Here is a 16894-nt window from a genome sequence, read left to right as displayed (position 1 = left end):
CTATCGACGTGAGCGCACTCCTGTGCATGATCGGCTAGAAAAAAAGGTATCGGTGCATAATCGACTGGGGCAGGACCATGCTACGTGATCCTGCCAGAAGAAGAATACCTGCACACAATCGGCTAGAATAGGTAGCCGATGATAGGGTGCAAGATGATCAGCCGATGTGAAGAGATCCAGAGCGTGAGCCTGATCGCACGGATCAATCTCAGTGGTGTCCGAGGGGGTTTGACCAGGTCTCAGAAGCGACGTGTTCAGAGGCTACACCAACTGGAGATCATCGAAGAAGAAAAAGAACAGACTTCGCGCAAGAAAGGGGTCCAATCACAAGTCTGGCGTGTTAAAACTAAGGCCGATGATGAATCGGCCAGTAACAGTTCCACACCGATCCAAGTAGTCGGTTCTTCAGAAAGTTCTAAATGGATGAGTTCCTAGAAGAAGAAGGGAAATTAGGGCAGGAATTTACGTTGGCCGATTTGTTAGAAGAAATTGATATCGGAGATGGTGATAGACCAAGGCCAACATTTATTAGTGCCAATCTGGATCCCAAATATAAGCAAGAGCTAAAGAGTTTACAAAAGGAATACAAAGATTGCTTTGCTTGGGAATACTATGAGATGCCTGGCTTGGATAGATCTATTGTGGAACATCGCTTACCTATAAAATCGGGGTATCGGCCATATCAACAAGGAGCAAGACGATGCAATCCTAAGATTTTGCAAGATATAAAGGCCGAGATTACATGGTTAATTGAAGCTAATTTTATTCGGCAGTGTCGCTATGCCGAATGGATTTCTAATGTGGTTCCTGTTTACAAGAAGAATGACAAATTACGAGTGTGCATTGATTTCAGGGATCTCAACAAGGCTACGCCGATGGATGGTTACCCTATGCCGATAGCCGATTTGTTGGTAGATGCTGCTGCTGGGCACAAGGTGATCAGTTTTATGGATGGCAATACTAGATACAATCAAATTTTTATGGCAGAAGAAGACATCCACAAGACTGCGTTCAGATGTCCGGGACATCTTGGTTTGTTCGAGTGGGTAGTCATGACCTTCGGGCTAAAAAAATGCCGGTGCTACGTACCAGAGAGCCATGAACTATATTTTTCATGAACTCATCGGCAATATTGTGGAAATATATATCGATGACGTGGTTGTGAAGTCAAAGGGGCACCAAGAGCATTTAGCCGATCTGCGTAGAGCTCTGGAATGCACAAGAAGGCACGGTTTGAAAATATATCTGAATAAATGTGCCTTTGGTGTGTCGGCTGGCCAGTTCTTGGGTTTTATGGTACATGAACGAGGGATTGAAATTAGTCAGAAGACTATATCAGCCATTGACAAGGTTGAAGCCCCTACGACAAAAGTTGAACTTCAGTCGTTGATCGGCAAGATTAATTTTATTCGATGATTTATATCCAATCTATTTAGAAAGATTCAGCTGTTCAGTTCTTTACTGAAGTTGAAGGCCGATCAGGAGTTTGTATAGGGAGAGGAGCATCAAAAGGCATTAGAAGAAATCAAACATTATTTGGTGAATCCTCCAGTGTTGGTTCCTCCTCAAAAGCACAAGCCGTTTAAATTGTATTTATCGGCTGATGAACGTGCTATCGGATCGGCCCTTATTCAAGAATTTGAGGGAAAAGAAAGAGCTATATATTTTGTGAGCAGAAGGTTGCTGGATGCTGAAACCAGGTATTCTCCCGTCGAGAGATTATGTCTTTGCTTATATTTTTCCATACTAAGTTTAGACATTATTTATTATCGGCTGAGTGTGTTGTCGTGAGCAAGGATGACGTCATTAAATAAATGCTCTCGTTGCCGATTTTAAATGGGAGAATAGGAAAGTGGAGTTTGGCCTTGTCAGAATTTGATTTGAGATAAGAATCGGCTAAAGCAGTTAAGGGTCAAGCCGTAGCCGATTTTATTGTACAACATCATGGGTCAGAGCTAAGAATGGTTGATCTTGTTCCTTGGACTTTATTCTTTGATGGATCTTCATGTGGGAACGGTTCTGGAATTGGTGTGGTGCTGATTTCCCCTCGGGGGGCAAATTTCGAGTTTTCATTTCCAATTGAAGCATCTGCAACCAATAATCAAGCTGAGTATCGTGCTATTCTCAAAGGAATTCAATTACTTCGAGAAATCAAAGCCGATGATGTTGAGATTTTTGGAGATTCTATGCTGGTGATCAATCAATTAGTTGGGGAGTATGAATGCAAAGATGATATTTTGTGGCTATATCATGAAGAATGTCTCTGGCTGCTGAAAGAATTCAAGAAGGTAACCATTGAGCATGTTCCCAAATTTCATAATAGTGATGCAAATCGGCTGGCTCAGCATGCTTCAGGGTATCGGCCGATGGAAGGGGTGATGGTTTTGGAAGTAACGGCCGACGAACGGAGGAAGGAGATTGTTGAATATTTGAAAGATCCCTCCAAGAAAGTAAACAGAAAAATCAGATTCCAAGCAATCAAGTATGTGTTGTTGGAAGAAGATTTGTATTATCGGATGATTAATGGAGTTTTGCTCAAACGCGTTGATAAAGAAGAAGCAAAAATGTCGATGGGTGAAATTCATGAAGAGGTTTGTGGCTCCCATCAATCGGCCTATAAGATGAAATGGGTGATTAGAAGGAACATATATTTTTGGCCAACAATATTAGAAGATTGTTGGCCAAAAATATCTAGGGAGATGCTACTCTAGGGAGATGCTACTCCTAGAAATCTAATCATCGGCAAAGACATTGCCGATGACCGCCTCTATACTAACATCTTCGGGGATGGCGGCGGCTGCCATCTCCATGTCATCGGTGAGCTCCTCGAAGATCCACCAGTCCTCGCTCCCCAGCGGGAGGCGGACCGGTTCGACCTACAGGAGGTCGTGGCCAGTCTGGAACTGGGTTGTGGCGAGGGCTACGGCGGTGCCGCGACGGACTCCATGTCCGGCAACATCCTGGACACGGTTGGAGATGTCCTGCAGGCGAGCGGCGACGGTGTCGCCGCGAGCATTCGCCGACCTGGTTGCGGTGGCAGCTGCGGCTTGGAGGGCTTGGACCTGCAACTCCAGGACTGAAGGAAAGAAATCAGAGATAAAGATTCAAGAAAGGAAGGGACGATGCTTCGGAAGAAACAACTTACAGGCGACCCTGGAGTCAGCAGCGATGAGATAGGCCCGGACAATGGCCCGGTCAGCTTGTGCCGCCTCCAATTCGGAGGCGAGGCGCTGGGACCTGATGGTCTCCTAGGAGTAGTTCTCCCGAGCTTCATCCTTCTCTCGGAGGAGTTGGCGGATGTACTCTACGGTGCCTTCGTCGGCACTGGAGAAGGGACCCTCCGAGTTGGAGGAGTCCGAAGAAGAGGGGGCGGCGTCGCTGTGCAAAGATTGGAGATTAGAACCAAGCCAGAATCTGGTGATTGGGGGTAAAGAGGAGAGGCTTACCCTAAGCGGCGGCGGATTGCCGGAGGAGCATTGGAAGGACCCTCGTCGGAGCGCTTGGAGCCTGCCATTGCTACAGGAAGACCTAGGATTTTTGCTGAAGGAGGAAGGAAGGAAGTGTTGTAGCTAATGGAGGTTTGCTGCCGATGCAAACCCAAGAGATGATATTTATGGCCCGGTCTGATGGGTGAAAAGACGAAAGGAGAATCGGCGCGTTAGATTTGCGCGGATGGAAGACAAAAGGCCAGGGGAAAAGAAGAGTTTTACCCAGTTATACGAAGGAGCCGTGTGCACGGGGTACGTGGAATGGCTTTGAATGCTGATTGGAGTAGTTTCGGAACAAAATAAATTATTCCAAAACTGGGGGGCATGTGTTGACACCATTTTTTGACACGTCTCAAGGAAGGTGATTCTTGTGAAGGGAAGGTGGCAGATTTAGAAGAAACCAAAAGATGCACAGATTCAGAATTGGCCGATGGAATGCGTCCGATGGACCAGAGAAATATGATGTGAAGATGCTGATTTGCCCGCTCTGGTGCTCGGCCAATGGAGAGTTGCCGATGAAGTCAAGGAAGGAGAAGAGGATCCAGACTCTACGAAAATCTTGATGATTCGGTTGTAGTATTTAAAGTAGTTTATCTTTAGTTAGTCTTTTTTTTAAGTCAAGTAATGTTTGCCGTGGTCGGCTAGGACTTGATAGCTCTAGGCTATAAATATTAGTTGTAAGGGACCGGAGAAACTTGATACACATCCAAACAACAAAACTTTATAATTCCTTTGCACTTTTTCGGTGACTTTGCCTTTTCTTTTCTTTTTTCGATGAGTTCTTTCAAGCTTGATCAAGGATGCATCACATTCGAGTTACTTGATTTGCTGGTGAGTTTTCGTTTTACCGAGTATATTTGAGCTTTAGCTACCGGGCGCATCGTTGTGGCTTCGTTCAAATCTATTCAAAAGTTATCGAGTTGATCTAGGCTTTGACTTCCGGGTGCATCGTTGTCGTCTCATCTAGATTTATTCACCAATTATCGATATCGGCTAGATTTGTAGGTTTTCCTATGCTTTTTGGCCATTATCAGATCTATCTTCTAAAAACATAATAGATCGGCTTTAGGTTTTTGCAGTAACACTCGTGTTATCTCAAGAGCCGGTTTAGATTTGTTTTTAGTTTACATCTTCTAAATTGTATGTTCGCAGCTTAGATATTGTCATACACGTGCAATCGGCTACCCTAAGCCGGCTTTGTCGTTTAGTGCATCGGCTGATCCTTTTGATGCACTCGTTTATCACACGCTCGCATTCAATATCTTTTTGTCATCTATAGTATCGGCAGAGCTTGCCAATATGCCTATCTGAAAGATATTCGGAATCTCAGCCAATACACTCTCAAATTTGACTTTGTTTTTCTGCCTTGTCAATTTCAGGTCAAATTGACTGGACGCTTGGTCTACTTTCCGTGCATAGTGAACACTTTCCCTCGGATTCCAGTATGTTGATTTTTTGCATCAACAACTTGTGCATGCAACTCTATGCCAGGAGATGGAGAAGTTGAATCTGGCCATTGTAGCTGAGGGTACACTTCAGGATCAAATTGTTGCTGCTCAGAAAAATGATGTGGGCATGGATAAGATCAGACAACGGCTCGGTGGGAATGATCCTCAGGTTCAATGCTTTCATCAAGATTGTGAGGGGGTTCTTTGGTTTAAAGATCGGTTGGTGGTGCCTAAGAACTTTGAGCTTCGAAAACAAATTCTTGATGAGGCTCATCTTTCCCGATATTCCATTCATCCGGGCAGCAATAAAATGTATCAAGATCTGAAATAGCGATTTTGGTGAACGAGGATGAAGCGGGAAATTGCCAGATATGTGTCTGAGTGTGACATTTGTAAAAGGATTAAGGCGAGCCATTTGATATCAGTCGGTCCCTTGCAGCCCCTGAGTATACCATCATGGAAGTGGGAAGATATTAGTATGGATTTCATTGTTGGGCTTCCCAAGACCTCAAAGGGGTATGACTCTATTTGGGTGATTGTGGACCGTCTCACGAAGTCAGACCATTTCCTACCTGTGAAGACCATTTATAGGGCACATCACTTTGCTGAGTTGTATATCAGTCGGATCCTTAGTCTGCATGGGGTACCCCGGACTATTATTTCTGACCGTGGTGCCCAGTTTGTTGCACACTTTTGGGAGCAGTTACACTCAGCCCTCGGTACTCAGCTCATTCGCAGTTCAGCCTATCACCCTCAGACGGATAGTCAGACAGAAAGAATCAATCAAATTCTGGAGGATATGCTCAGATCATGCGCGCTCACCTACAGCCAGAAATGGGATGAATGTCTACCTTTAGCCGAGTTTAGGGATAAAAGCAGGAGCGGAAGATCCCGTACCCACCGTATTTCATTCCCGGTTTTTCCGTTTTTACGAGTCATCATCAGCAACCGTAAAGCAAAAGGCTCCCGAAAAGCATTGTTATATAGAGCATTTGTCGCCCTGAGTCTTCTTGCGTTGGCAATATGGGATAAAGGAAGTAGCACAGCAGCAGACTGCAGACCAACCGTTCCCAACAAAAGAGGCGCTGTGCTTACTTCGTCCTCGGCCCATTAGTGGCTCTCTGTTGGCCCACAACGACAACGATAGAACAGAGAGGGAGCAAAGGTTGCTCTGCTGCACGTGAGCAGTGGCTCTTTCTTTCTCATTTGTTTCCGTTTGTAAATAATTTTGACTGGCCAATATACTTATATCATTATCGTTTAGGAAATATTTGAAGTTGTCACATGTGATGGTGTTCCCGTTTTGAATCACCGATTCCCGATTGTAATCGATATATTCCCGATCGAAATATTCCGTTCCCGATATCCCGTAATACCGATTTCGATTTCCCGTCCGACTTTCCCGCTCCCGCACCCGTTCCCGGCAAAAAAAATGCAGTAGCGGGAATGGTCAAGGAATTTTCCCGACCGTTCCCGACCGTTTTCATCCCTAGCCGAGTTTGCCTATAACAATAGCTATCAAGAGAGCATCAGAATGGCTCCTTTTGAGGCATTGTATGGGCGAAGGTGTAGAACCCCAGTGAATTGGTCAGAAGCCGGTGAAAGGAGTTCTTTGGGCCCGATATGGTTAGCGAGGCTGAAGACCAAGTTCGTCTGATACAGGCAAATTTGAAGACCGCCCAATCCCGCCAAAAGAGCTATGCAGATAAGAGACGTCGGCCTCTGATATTTGAAGTCGGTGATCATGTTTACCTGCGGGTATCCCCGATGAAAGGTGTGTAGCGGTTTGGCATGAAAGGCAAGCTAGCACCCCGCTATGTTGGGCCTTTTCCTATCACTGAGCGTTGTGGGCCGGTGGCATATCGTGTGGAGCTTCCCCACAATTATCGACGGACCACAATATTTTTCAAGTTTCCCATCTCAAGAAGTGCCTCCGGATTCCAACTGAGGTTGTTAACATGGAGAATTTATAGTTGGAGCCTGATCTTGTCTATCCGGAATATCCAGTGGAAATTGTTGATCACAAGACCCGGGTTACTCGGAATCAAACCAGCAATTTCTATAAGGTGCAATGGAGTAATCACTCCAAACGAGAAGCTACATGGGAAACAGAAGAATTTGTTCAATCCAAATACCCGGAGTTGTTACAAACCTACCAAGGTACCTAATTTCCTACCTTCCTCTCAAGTTAGCGCCTCCATTAAATCTCGGGACGAGATTTTTTTTAGGGGGTAGATTGTAACACTCAGGTGTTAATCCACTGTAATTAATTTAATCACGACCATTAGTTTTGGGCAACCGGTCTGACCGGTTGAACCTGATCCAACCGTTTTGGGCCCCACCTCATTTAAACTGCTCTCTTTCTCTTCCTCACCAACTCCTTCGTCCTCACCGTGCTCTGCTCGCCCTCTCCCGAGCTCTCCCTTTCCTCAAGCCCTAAATCCCCAATCCTTCATTTCCATTAGATTCCAAGGCCTAGGACGGGTCATATCTGGTGGGAAATCTTCCTCTCCACAATTCCCTCCCTAGGGTGCCTGTGATTTGAGTTCTTTGTGCAAGAAGGAGCTCCCTCAAGGTACTAAGGCTTGTGGGGGCCGATCTCTCATTTTAGATGATTTTAGGCGATTCCCTCTGGTCAAACACCTCTAGCAGTGTCCATGAGCTAGTCCCTAGAAGGGTTGCAACTTTGGTGGGTCGGTTGTGGCGCGGCAAAGATTTCAGTTCTTGGAGTTAGGTCTGGGCGTGACCGGTCTGACCGGTCTGACCGGTAGTGCGTCTGGGTTAAGTAGGACCGGTCTGACCGGTGTGGCAGTGGCTGAGAGGGGGTCATAAGGGGTAGTTAGTGTAAATAGTTAGAAATTAATCTGGTTATTGGTTACTTGTAACTTTTATAAATCATGCATGAATTTCTCATGTCATATGCATATGCATGCGTGTAGCAGCCGCAGGGGAGGAGATCGTATACGAGGTGGTTGCGGAGCCACAGGAGCCGCAGGGGCAATCCCTGCAGCAGGAGGTTCATGGGGAGTTGGCCCAAGGTCCAACTCACCCTAGTGCTGAGCAGCAGTCCGAAGGTAAGTCTTGGTGCACAACCTATTAATTTAAATTATGACACCTATATATGTATCTATTACTTGTGCATTAAGTTTTAGGAGTTGTTTGGAACCCTAGTTGCATGATCCCTAGGTTCCCTTGAGTTATACTAGTATGAATAGGATGATAGAAATGCTATGCTTAATAGATCTCGGTAGAAGTCGAGTGATTTCTGGTCACTCGCGAGATATAGGATGCCCTATATTTTGGATGTATGGGATATTGGATTATGCAGGAAAGGAAAAGAATTTGGAGACCGGGCGGGGAAAGGTTAGCCCCGTCGGTGCCGGTTAAGGACCATTCGTTGTCTGGCCCTGTGATCGAGTTTGAATTGTACTAATCGCATGCCGGGAGTAGGAGGTAGTCGAAACCGGTAAGCCGAGTACTGCCTTGTTTCGAAAGTACAGGAACCCGCACCCAACTCCTAGGGTAGTCGAGTGGCTGCGGAAAAAAGGGGTTGCATATGTTTACTTTTGGAGGTCTCACGTAGGGCTCGGCTGAATATATGTCGTTGGGCTGGTTCCTGTAGTTCGAGGCGGGGAGGGGAATGGTTGATGCGTGTGGTCTGACGGGGCATACACGTGCCGTGTTGGTTAGGTTCACCTTGCAAGGTTAAAACGGATCGATTCGCCGTCAGTCGCTCTCAGATATGAGCACCTTGATCACAGCACCGCAGGGTAGTAGTGCTTTATGGAATTTAAGGGATGGTTGAAATTGATTATCTTGAATTAAAATTTACTGGTTGCTTTGGTTGTTTAGAGGATGCAAATACTAGCAGATGAATTAAGTATATGGAATTTGGAGCTAAAAGATGAAAAATAAGGATTTATGTTAGAGGATGTTTCTGCAAAATAACCACCAGCCAAATTCTTGCATGTCTAGATATGTGGGCTAGGTATACCCACTAGTCGGGTAAGTCTTGCTGAGTATTAGTTGCTCAGGATTTGTTGCCACCAATTTTGTTACAGGACACCCAGACGTCGACTTCTACCCCTGCTGTGTCAAGTTCATCTGCCAAGATGCAGAGGGGTGGCAAGTTGTGGAGCGAGACCCTTAGGATAGGGAGTTGGCGGGTTGAACACTAGGGCAGAGTGTGCAGCCCCTCAGTTTGTCTAGACTGGTCTGACCGGTCAGTGGACTGGTCTGACCGGTGGTTGGGGTAGGCCGTTGGGCACCGGTCTGACCGGTGAGGTGTACCGGTCTGACCGGTTGTAAAGAACCTGAACCAGTGAAGTTAATGTAGTTGTAGTTTTCTTATCCTTCTGAACTTTGGTTATAGTTGTAAATTATTTAATTCATGTAAATTATGTAAGCTTGTATTTGGACTCGGTTTGTAAAACTTAAAGCTCTATCACATGTTATTGTTGTATTTTCAAGTATATGTCGTGCTTGTACCATCTGTGCCTGCCTTCGCGTGGGACTTTCGGTGTTGTTTCGATCGGGCCGTGGGTGGAGAAAGGACCGTCAAATTAAGCCATTAAGCTAATGCGCCCGATGTGTTCAAATGACGGCCATTATGCTTAATTTATAGTCTTAATTTGGCGGTTCTGTCACACCAGCACCCTGCTGCATGCTGGTGAAGTGGAGAGCAACTCTGCGATCTGCTTGTTCCGTGCATGTTTTTCCCAAATCTCTAGCCCTAATTTTTTTTATTGCAGTCTAATTTATTATCTAGTTGTTGTTCGATTTTACCATGATGCGGACCAATTGATATACCTTATAGAAGTATCCAGTATGAATTAGGGATGTATTGCATTTTTCGATTACTCACGTATTTAGTTCAATTGATTTAGCTATTTGTTATTTAAGCTTGTGTTGTTTATATTCCAAACTTTTAGTATGTTGTTTAGAACTTATTTGTATTGTAATTTAAAACTTATTATACCATTTAGTAGTTATGTACCATATTGCAGGGTAATTTTTTTTATAAAACTTTACCGAATTGCTAAATGGTTTTTATTGGTTCTCATATAAAAATTTTGCTTCGGCATACCCTATGCAAAAATCCTGGCTAAGCCACTGCTGTCTACAGATGATCTGAGGCCCTTGCCGAGGAAGTAGAAGATTTTTTTTTGAAATTACACAGTACAACTCAGATACTCACAACGGAAGTCACAACAAGCGTCTTGTTGTCGACAGGAACGTCGCATGCCACTGAATGCACAACAATATTAAATTTTAGATATTTGCTCCCACAGGGAGTCAAACCCAAGAACTGACCACTAGGCTGCTGGTCCTTTCGCAAGCAAAAGATGTTGACGTATGGCTAATTAAGCACATAAGATACAGCCACAGAGGCCAAGGCACAGAGCAGTCAGGACTCAGCACGGAGTAGACGATAAGAAGGTGAGTTTTTCTTATCTTTTTCTTGTTGCAGACAAAACCATCACATTTGTCACTAGCTATTCTTTTTTCCTTAAAATATTATCACATATATTCAATTTATATTTTTACATATATGAATGCTAGTAAATCTCTACACAAAATGAATTCACTACTAATATGGGATGTTAGACCTATTATTTTAAAATCTCTACTCCCTCCATTCAGAATATAGTTACATTTAGATTTTCTTAAAATCAAATATTTCTAAAATCAAACATTTTTAAATTTAACTACATATACCAAAATAATTATAGAGGCTAATAATATAAAAATTATGTTAGTATCTTTATAAGATGAGTGGTCCGTCAATCGAAATTCTAATCAGAATCTCAATAAATCAATCGGAATCCTAATCGGAACATGCGCAAAAATCAATCGGTATCTTAATCATAACCTGAACAAGTCAATCTGAATCCCAATTAGAACTCAGACAATTAGTACCTCGCGCGGTCATAGTATGACTTGTACACGGAGTGAAAGAGCAAAAAAAAAATTGAAGGGCTCGTACAGATTTGGGTAAATTTATATTACACGTAGCAACGCATGGACACTATGTTAACGTAACATCAAATTCCACTAAACCAAAAGGACCACCTAAAGCGAGCTGTTCTCAGCAGGTGCATATCTCCGGCGGCGGTTGAGGCCAGTTTGCGAGGGCGGCGCGGCGAGGTGAGTTCCAATCGCAGCTGCAGCTGACAAAACGCTCCAACTGGATGAGTTTCAATAGCAGTTACAATGAATAGATGTGTCCCCTATTTCCGTCACGTGCACAGTTGAACAACTCGACATCACCTTGATCCATATTAACCTCCTCGAAACTGATCGGCAGAAGGTGCACGCTCAGCTTGTAGGTTGAATTCATCACTTTAACAGATTCAAGAAATAAATCATAATAAGCCAAAGACAAACGTATCAATATAAACAAGTGCCTGATTTGAATGACGTCACAGCCGCATAATACTATAGCATAAACACGTAGGGCAGCCTCAGCGGAGAGAGATGTCATAAGAGTAAAAGGTTAGAGGAATACCGCTTCATTCAATCCAAAACAAACAGCGGCCTACATTATGATCAAGCATGTTCAGGCTCAACATAGAAAAACCAAAAACTGGAGTTTTTTTGTTACATGTCCGTCTCCCAAAACTAAGTGGGAACTTATTGCTCGATCACAACTTTAGCAAGTTCAATCCAGACCAGAGGTTCTATATGGTGGAGGGTGGAGGGTGCAGTAACCTTCTTCACAAAACTTAAACAAGATGGTCGGCCTCCAGCATCGCTCTAGCTTAGTAGGGCTCCACAGGTGCGCGGAACTTGGCGCCAGCATAGACAGCGGCAGCACCAAGCTCTTCCTCGATCCTAAGAAGCTGTTTCAATCCAACCAATAGAACATGTTAGTAAAATGAAAGTCCACTCAAATTATACAACAGGCGTACCGCAAGCAATTAGTATGAATTTAAAGAATGAAGTATTGTTTTGGAATAAATAACTACAAAACAAATAGCATTGACAGTGTTATAAATGACACCAAACCATAATAAAACATATATCAAAGATGAAACTATGGCCGTCATTGCAAAAATGGAGCTACAAAAATAGGTTTTTGATTGCAATACTAGAACAGAAGAGAATCACTTGCCTGATTGTACTTGGCAAGACGCTCAGACCGGCAGGGAGCTCCAGTCTTGATCTGACCCTGTTACAAAAAAATGGGTACATATATATTTAGCATTTCCATCAAAAAATGATGTTTCTTAGATCTTTGATAACAGATAAGGTGTTGTATTAATGATAGCAATTATCTAACATTTTTTAATATGCTAAATATACCCAGATTCTAATCTTACCGTGGCCAAACCAACCGCCAAATCAGCAATAAATGTATCCTCAGTCTCACCGCTAATAAATAAAAAAATTAACATCAGATATCATACCAAGTCAACATGAACAGTGACACATCAGCTATATGCATACCTCCTGTGACTGGTCATCACACCCCAGCCAGCATGCTTTGACATCTTCACTGCCTCAATACTCTCAGTAACAGATCCAATTTGGTTAACCTGAAAAAAATGGTGAATACGGCAGCACTCAATAACGAACTGTTTAAATATGCACAGAGCAGACAGAACAAATTCAACAGAATATGCTGGGCATGATAAACACCTTAAGCAGAAGAGCATTGCATGACTTCTCCTTGATAGCCTTTGCAACCCTCTGAAAACACATGGATTTGTAAATAAATGTTAACTGCCTAAAAAAATTAATGGTTGACCATATCAATACAAAGCAAAAACAAGATACTTACAGTTGGGTTGGTGACAAGAAGGTCATCACCAACAATCTGTACTTGCTCTCCAATTTCTTCAGTCATCTTGGCATAGTGAACCCAGTCATCCTGGTCAAATGGGTCTTCAATCGAGACAATGGGGTACTCACTCACAAATGACTTGTATACGTTCTTCAAGCTGTCTCCAGATATCTTCTGTGAACCATCATTGTTCTAGAGCAATAGAAAATATGATTACAAACTGGAATCAATCCAACTAAGTTCATAACTATACAAAATGAAAAGTAACAGTGAGACTACCTCCTCCTTGAAGTTGAGGTCATATGTCTTGTCCTTGTCATTGTAGAATTCAGAAGCAGCAACATCCATCCCAATGACAACCTAGCATTCAGATAGTGACAAGGGTCAACAAACCAAACTTTACATTTCGAAACACAATGCTCCCTCGGTTTTGCTATGTTTCTAATGGTCTCGAGAGCTTTCACAATATTTGTCCATAGAATAGTGTAGTTATGAAATATTTCCACTTCCAACTCCTAATTAAATGCTCCAAAAGAAGAGAAGTGGTCTCTTTATGTTATTTAATAGAGGTATGGAGGATCACTTCACATCATTTTGTTCTTGGAACCCATATTTCCTTGATTAGTGTGCATTGTGTGCTATGTGCAAATATAGTGAAACAGACTGGGTAATAAATTAAATCAAGCAGACAAACCTTTCCGGTGTATCCGGCCTTCTCAATAGCAGTCTTTAGCAGCTCAAGTCCTTCCTTGTTTTCCTAGAAATCAGGAAAGAGGGAAAATATTAAATCGACTACAACATTAATACTAGTTTCCCATGATGAACCAAAAGAAAAACATAAGTGTTCTGATGCCTTCATGTCTCTGAGATATCTTGAGGGAAAATGATGATCCCGCACGTTAAGATCATGAGCTAACCTGAATGTTCGGAGCAAAACCACCCTCATCACCAACATTGGTGGCATCCTGCCCATACTTCTTCTTGATAACAGACTGCAGAAATAACAAAAGATGTATAACTTTGATATAACTGACAGTCTACAAACAAGACAACCAAATGACAACATGAAAAAGATGAGCATTGCCTTCAGGTTGTGGTAAACTTCAACACCCATCTTCATAGCCTCCTTGAATGAGGCAGCTCCAGTTGGCAGGATCATGAACTCCTGTATATATAAAGCACATAAACAACATTGCAGGTGAATAAAACAAGATAAGGTGTCAAAACTAAGTTGAAAGATTTGCCTGCATAGCAAGCTTGTTTCCAGCATGGGAACCACCATTGATGACATTAAATGCGGGGACAGGCAAAACTAATTGCTTGTTGCCAGCAAGATTGGCAATGTGCTGCAAACAAAACAATCAAATTCATGAGAACATTTATATTTAAATAGAAAATAGGTTATAACTAGCATTAATAACTTTCAAACCTGGTAAAGAGGAATTTTCTTGATACAAGCTCCAGCTTTGCAAACAGCTAGTGACACAGCCAAGATGGCATTAGCACCAAGCTGAATACACAGACAGTAAAGCAAATAAGAAATATATTAGGCATCAATTGAAAATCAAATGTCAGAATGCTTTCTTTTACAATGATATTAATCCCTCATGTATACATTTTGCTTGCACCATCCCCACTCATTCTTAGTGCCATCAAGCTGCTGAACCATAAAGTTGTCAATCTCAGTCTGTGCCGTAGGGTCCTGCAGAACAAACAGTAAGGTAATTAATAATATACTTAACCTCAAATTATAACAGAACCATGGGAGAAGATGACAACAGGGTACAAACCTTGCCAACAAGAGCAGGTCCAATGATAGAGTTCACATTGTTAACAGCCTGAGTCAAGTAAAAAGAATGTAAGTATATAGATAATACTTACTAAATCTATTAAGACAGCAATCTAAATCTATTAAGACAGCAAATGATGTAGTGTCCATCTACCATGATAGTGTAGAAAGATACGAAAACATTTTGCAGGTGCCACTGATGTTCCACAATCTACTAAATTTAAGCTTAGCTGATTCAACTAGAAAGTGTGATGGCACGCATTCAGCAAGTTGCTTTATATTAGTTAGCAAACTCTCTGAGAAGGAACACAAAAAAAAAAGAATACATTTTAGTTTAGAAAAATGCAAGGGGCCATATTATACAGCAAACAGAAGCATGTTCATATAAAGCACGACACTGGTTCTAACATTGTCCAGTAGACAAAAAACTTCAAAGCTCAGGACAGTACAGGCAGTGTTTTAAAGGCGTCGCCTAGGCGACGCCTAGGCGTCCAGGCGCACCCAGCTCGCCTTGGGTTACAGTGGCGCCTTGTCGCCTAGGCGCCGCCTAGGCGTCCAGGCGTACCCAGCTCGCCTCGCCTCGCCTTACCGCCTTTAAAACACTGAGTACAGCTAAGGTATAAAACAGAAACAGCAGCTTATCTTTTAAATAAGCAGAAATGATGACAGTTCTATCTCACATAAGAAAAATAAAACAGAGAACAAATTACAATGAATGACATGCATGATGGGAAAATCTTACACTACCTATAAAGGCCTAGACATTTAATAACGATGCAACTACCAAACCAATAAACAACAACAACAACAACAACAACATAGCCTTTTTTCCCAAACAAGTTGGGGTAGAATAACATGCAAGCTTTGGGGCAAACCTTGGAAACTCCCTTGCCGAGGTAGTCAGATCCACCATCCCTCAACTCCAGAGCTTCATAAACACCTGTAAATTGGATGGAGTCAGGCTCTTGAGCTATAGTGCTTTAAACATGGAACAAGATATGCATGCTAAAATAACTGTAAGATGAGCACGTATTGACTATAACCCACCAGTTGATGCACCACTGGGAACAGCAGCACGCGCGAATGTTCCATCTGAGCAGCACACATCGACCTGTAGCATAGAAAATGAAGTTCACTTATCTGATCACACAATTATAAAACCGCAAGTTAAACAAGTAGAATGTACAATCAATACGGAATCAGACGGGGCAACAATCAGCAGATCGAACGACAAAAAGTCCTAATAATAACATGGCATGGGAAACCACAAATGTAAATCGTATGTGTAACCAAATAGACAGCAATCCAGAAAACTGTGAATTCGATTTGAATAAAAAAATATTAAAGACGGACCTCCCGATCTGCAGCGTAACAAAATACAGACCTAAGCAGAATATAGAGTCAACAAATTATTTAGAGATTATCTTAAAAGTTGGATAAAATCCTAATCTAGACTAAACCTAAACAACGCACTAAGAGCCAACGAGTGCAGATCCTACCCCAGTAAATATCCAGCAGTCCATTTATAGCCCAATTGGTAAAAATCCCCAAAACCTCGCCAAAAACCCCAAGCCACCTCGCACGAGAAAGCAAACTAAATCAACAAAGCCACCACCACACGCGAGATCGCTGGCACCACGGCGCGTGGCTACCACGGCAGATCGGGGGCCAAACGGACTACGCGCGCGCGCGCGAGCGCTAAACAGAGACGGGTAGCGATTCCGGAGACCGTACCTCAACGGTGGGGTTGCCACGGCTGTCGAAGATCTGGCGCGCCTTCACGGACTGGATCGTCGCCATCGCCGAACGGGCTCCGGGGAGAACCTTCTGGGTCTAGATCGAGCGGCGGCGGCGGAGAAGGCGATGCTGGATTTCGAGAGGGACTGCTTCGATTCGATCGCAGCGGGTCTGCCCAAGTTTAAGATGCAGTCCACCTCTCCGCACGGCAAGCTTTACAAAATAACCCTCCAATTTGGATGACGTCAACCCGCAGTCCACACCTCCACACAGCACTTTTTAGAAAACAACCCTCTTATTCGGATGACATCAACCTGCAGTCCAAGTGCGCCCTAGCTCAGTCCACATCTCCACACGGAAAAATTAACAAAATGTCCCTCTAACTCAGATAATATCAATTCACGGTCCAAGTCCACCCCCGCTTTCCGTCTTGCCTAGAGTTAAATATAGACGGAGTTTTTTTATATGAGAAAATATGAGGTGTAAATTAATCTCTCCGTGTAAATCGTGTAAAATACAATCTGTGTTATCGAATCAACATTTAATGAGAGGCGCAGGAGGAGTGGAGGAGGAATTTGCAAAAATGTGATTATCCAATTCAAGAGTGGACAGTTAATTATAAAATTACTCAATCATCCCATGCCCT

The 16894-nt window shown here is 43.1% G+C and overlaps 1 protein-coding gene across 1 annotated transcript; it reads right to left on the bottom strand.

Moving 5' to 3' along the window:
• Window positions 1-11419: 11419 nt before the first annotated feature.
• On the bottom strand, window positions 11420-16475 carry LOC120699236 (enolase-like). Its single transcript, XM_039983151.1, has 17 exons — window positions 16246-16475; window positions 15559-15622; window positions 15387-15451; window positions 14513-14560; window positions 14338-14424; window positions 14152-14232; window positions 13967-14068; window positions 13807-13887; window positions 13640-13714; window positions 13417-13479; window positions 13002-13082; window positions 12720-12914; window positions 12578-12628; window positions 12386-12474; window positions 12259-12310; window positions 12051-12107; window positions 11420-11778 (listed from the first exon to the last, which is right to left on the bottom strand). Exons 1-17 carry the CDS (start codon window positions 16309-16311, stop codon window positions 11698-11700), a joined length of 1338 nt encoding a protein of 445 aa, XP_039839085.1. The 5' UTR covers window positions 16312-16475; the 3' UTR covers window positions 11420-11697.
• Window positions 16476-16894: the final 419 nt, after the last annotated feature.

This window comes from Panicum virgatum, chromosome 3K, assembly GCF_016808335.1.
Source record: "Panicum virgatum strain AP13 chromosome 3K, P.virgatum_v5, whole genome shotgun sequence".
NCBI lineage: Eukaryota > Viridiplantae > Streptophyta > Magnoliopsida > Poales > Poaceae > Panicum > Panicum virgatum.
The sequence above is the reverse complement of the archived record's forward strand: the minus strand, read 5'-3'. Positions and strand labels throughout refer to the sequence as shown.

What these genes read in the sequence shown, in the direction of transcription:
- LOC120699236 (XM_039983151.1), bottom strand. Translation starts at nt 16,311, where the DNA reads ATGGCGACGATCCAGTCCGTGAAGGCGCGCCAGATCTTCGACAGCCGT. An exon ending in GTGGCAACCCCACCGTTGAG is followed by an intron (nt 15,623 to 16,245) that starts GTACGGTCTCCG and finishes TCTATGCTACAG; the next exon opens with GTCGATGTGTGCTGCTCAGA. An exon ending in GTTTTGCTCCGAACATTCAG is followed by an intron (nt 13,480 to 13,639) that starts GTTAGCTCATGA and finishes CCTGATTTCTAG; the next exon opens with GAAAACAAGGAAGGACTTGA.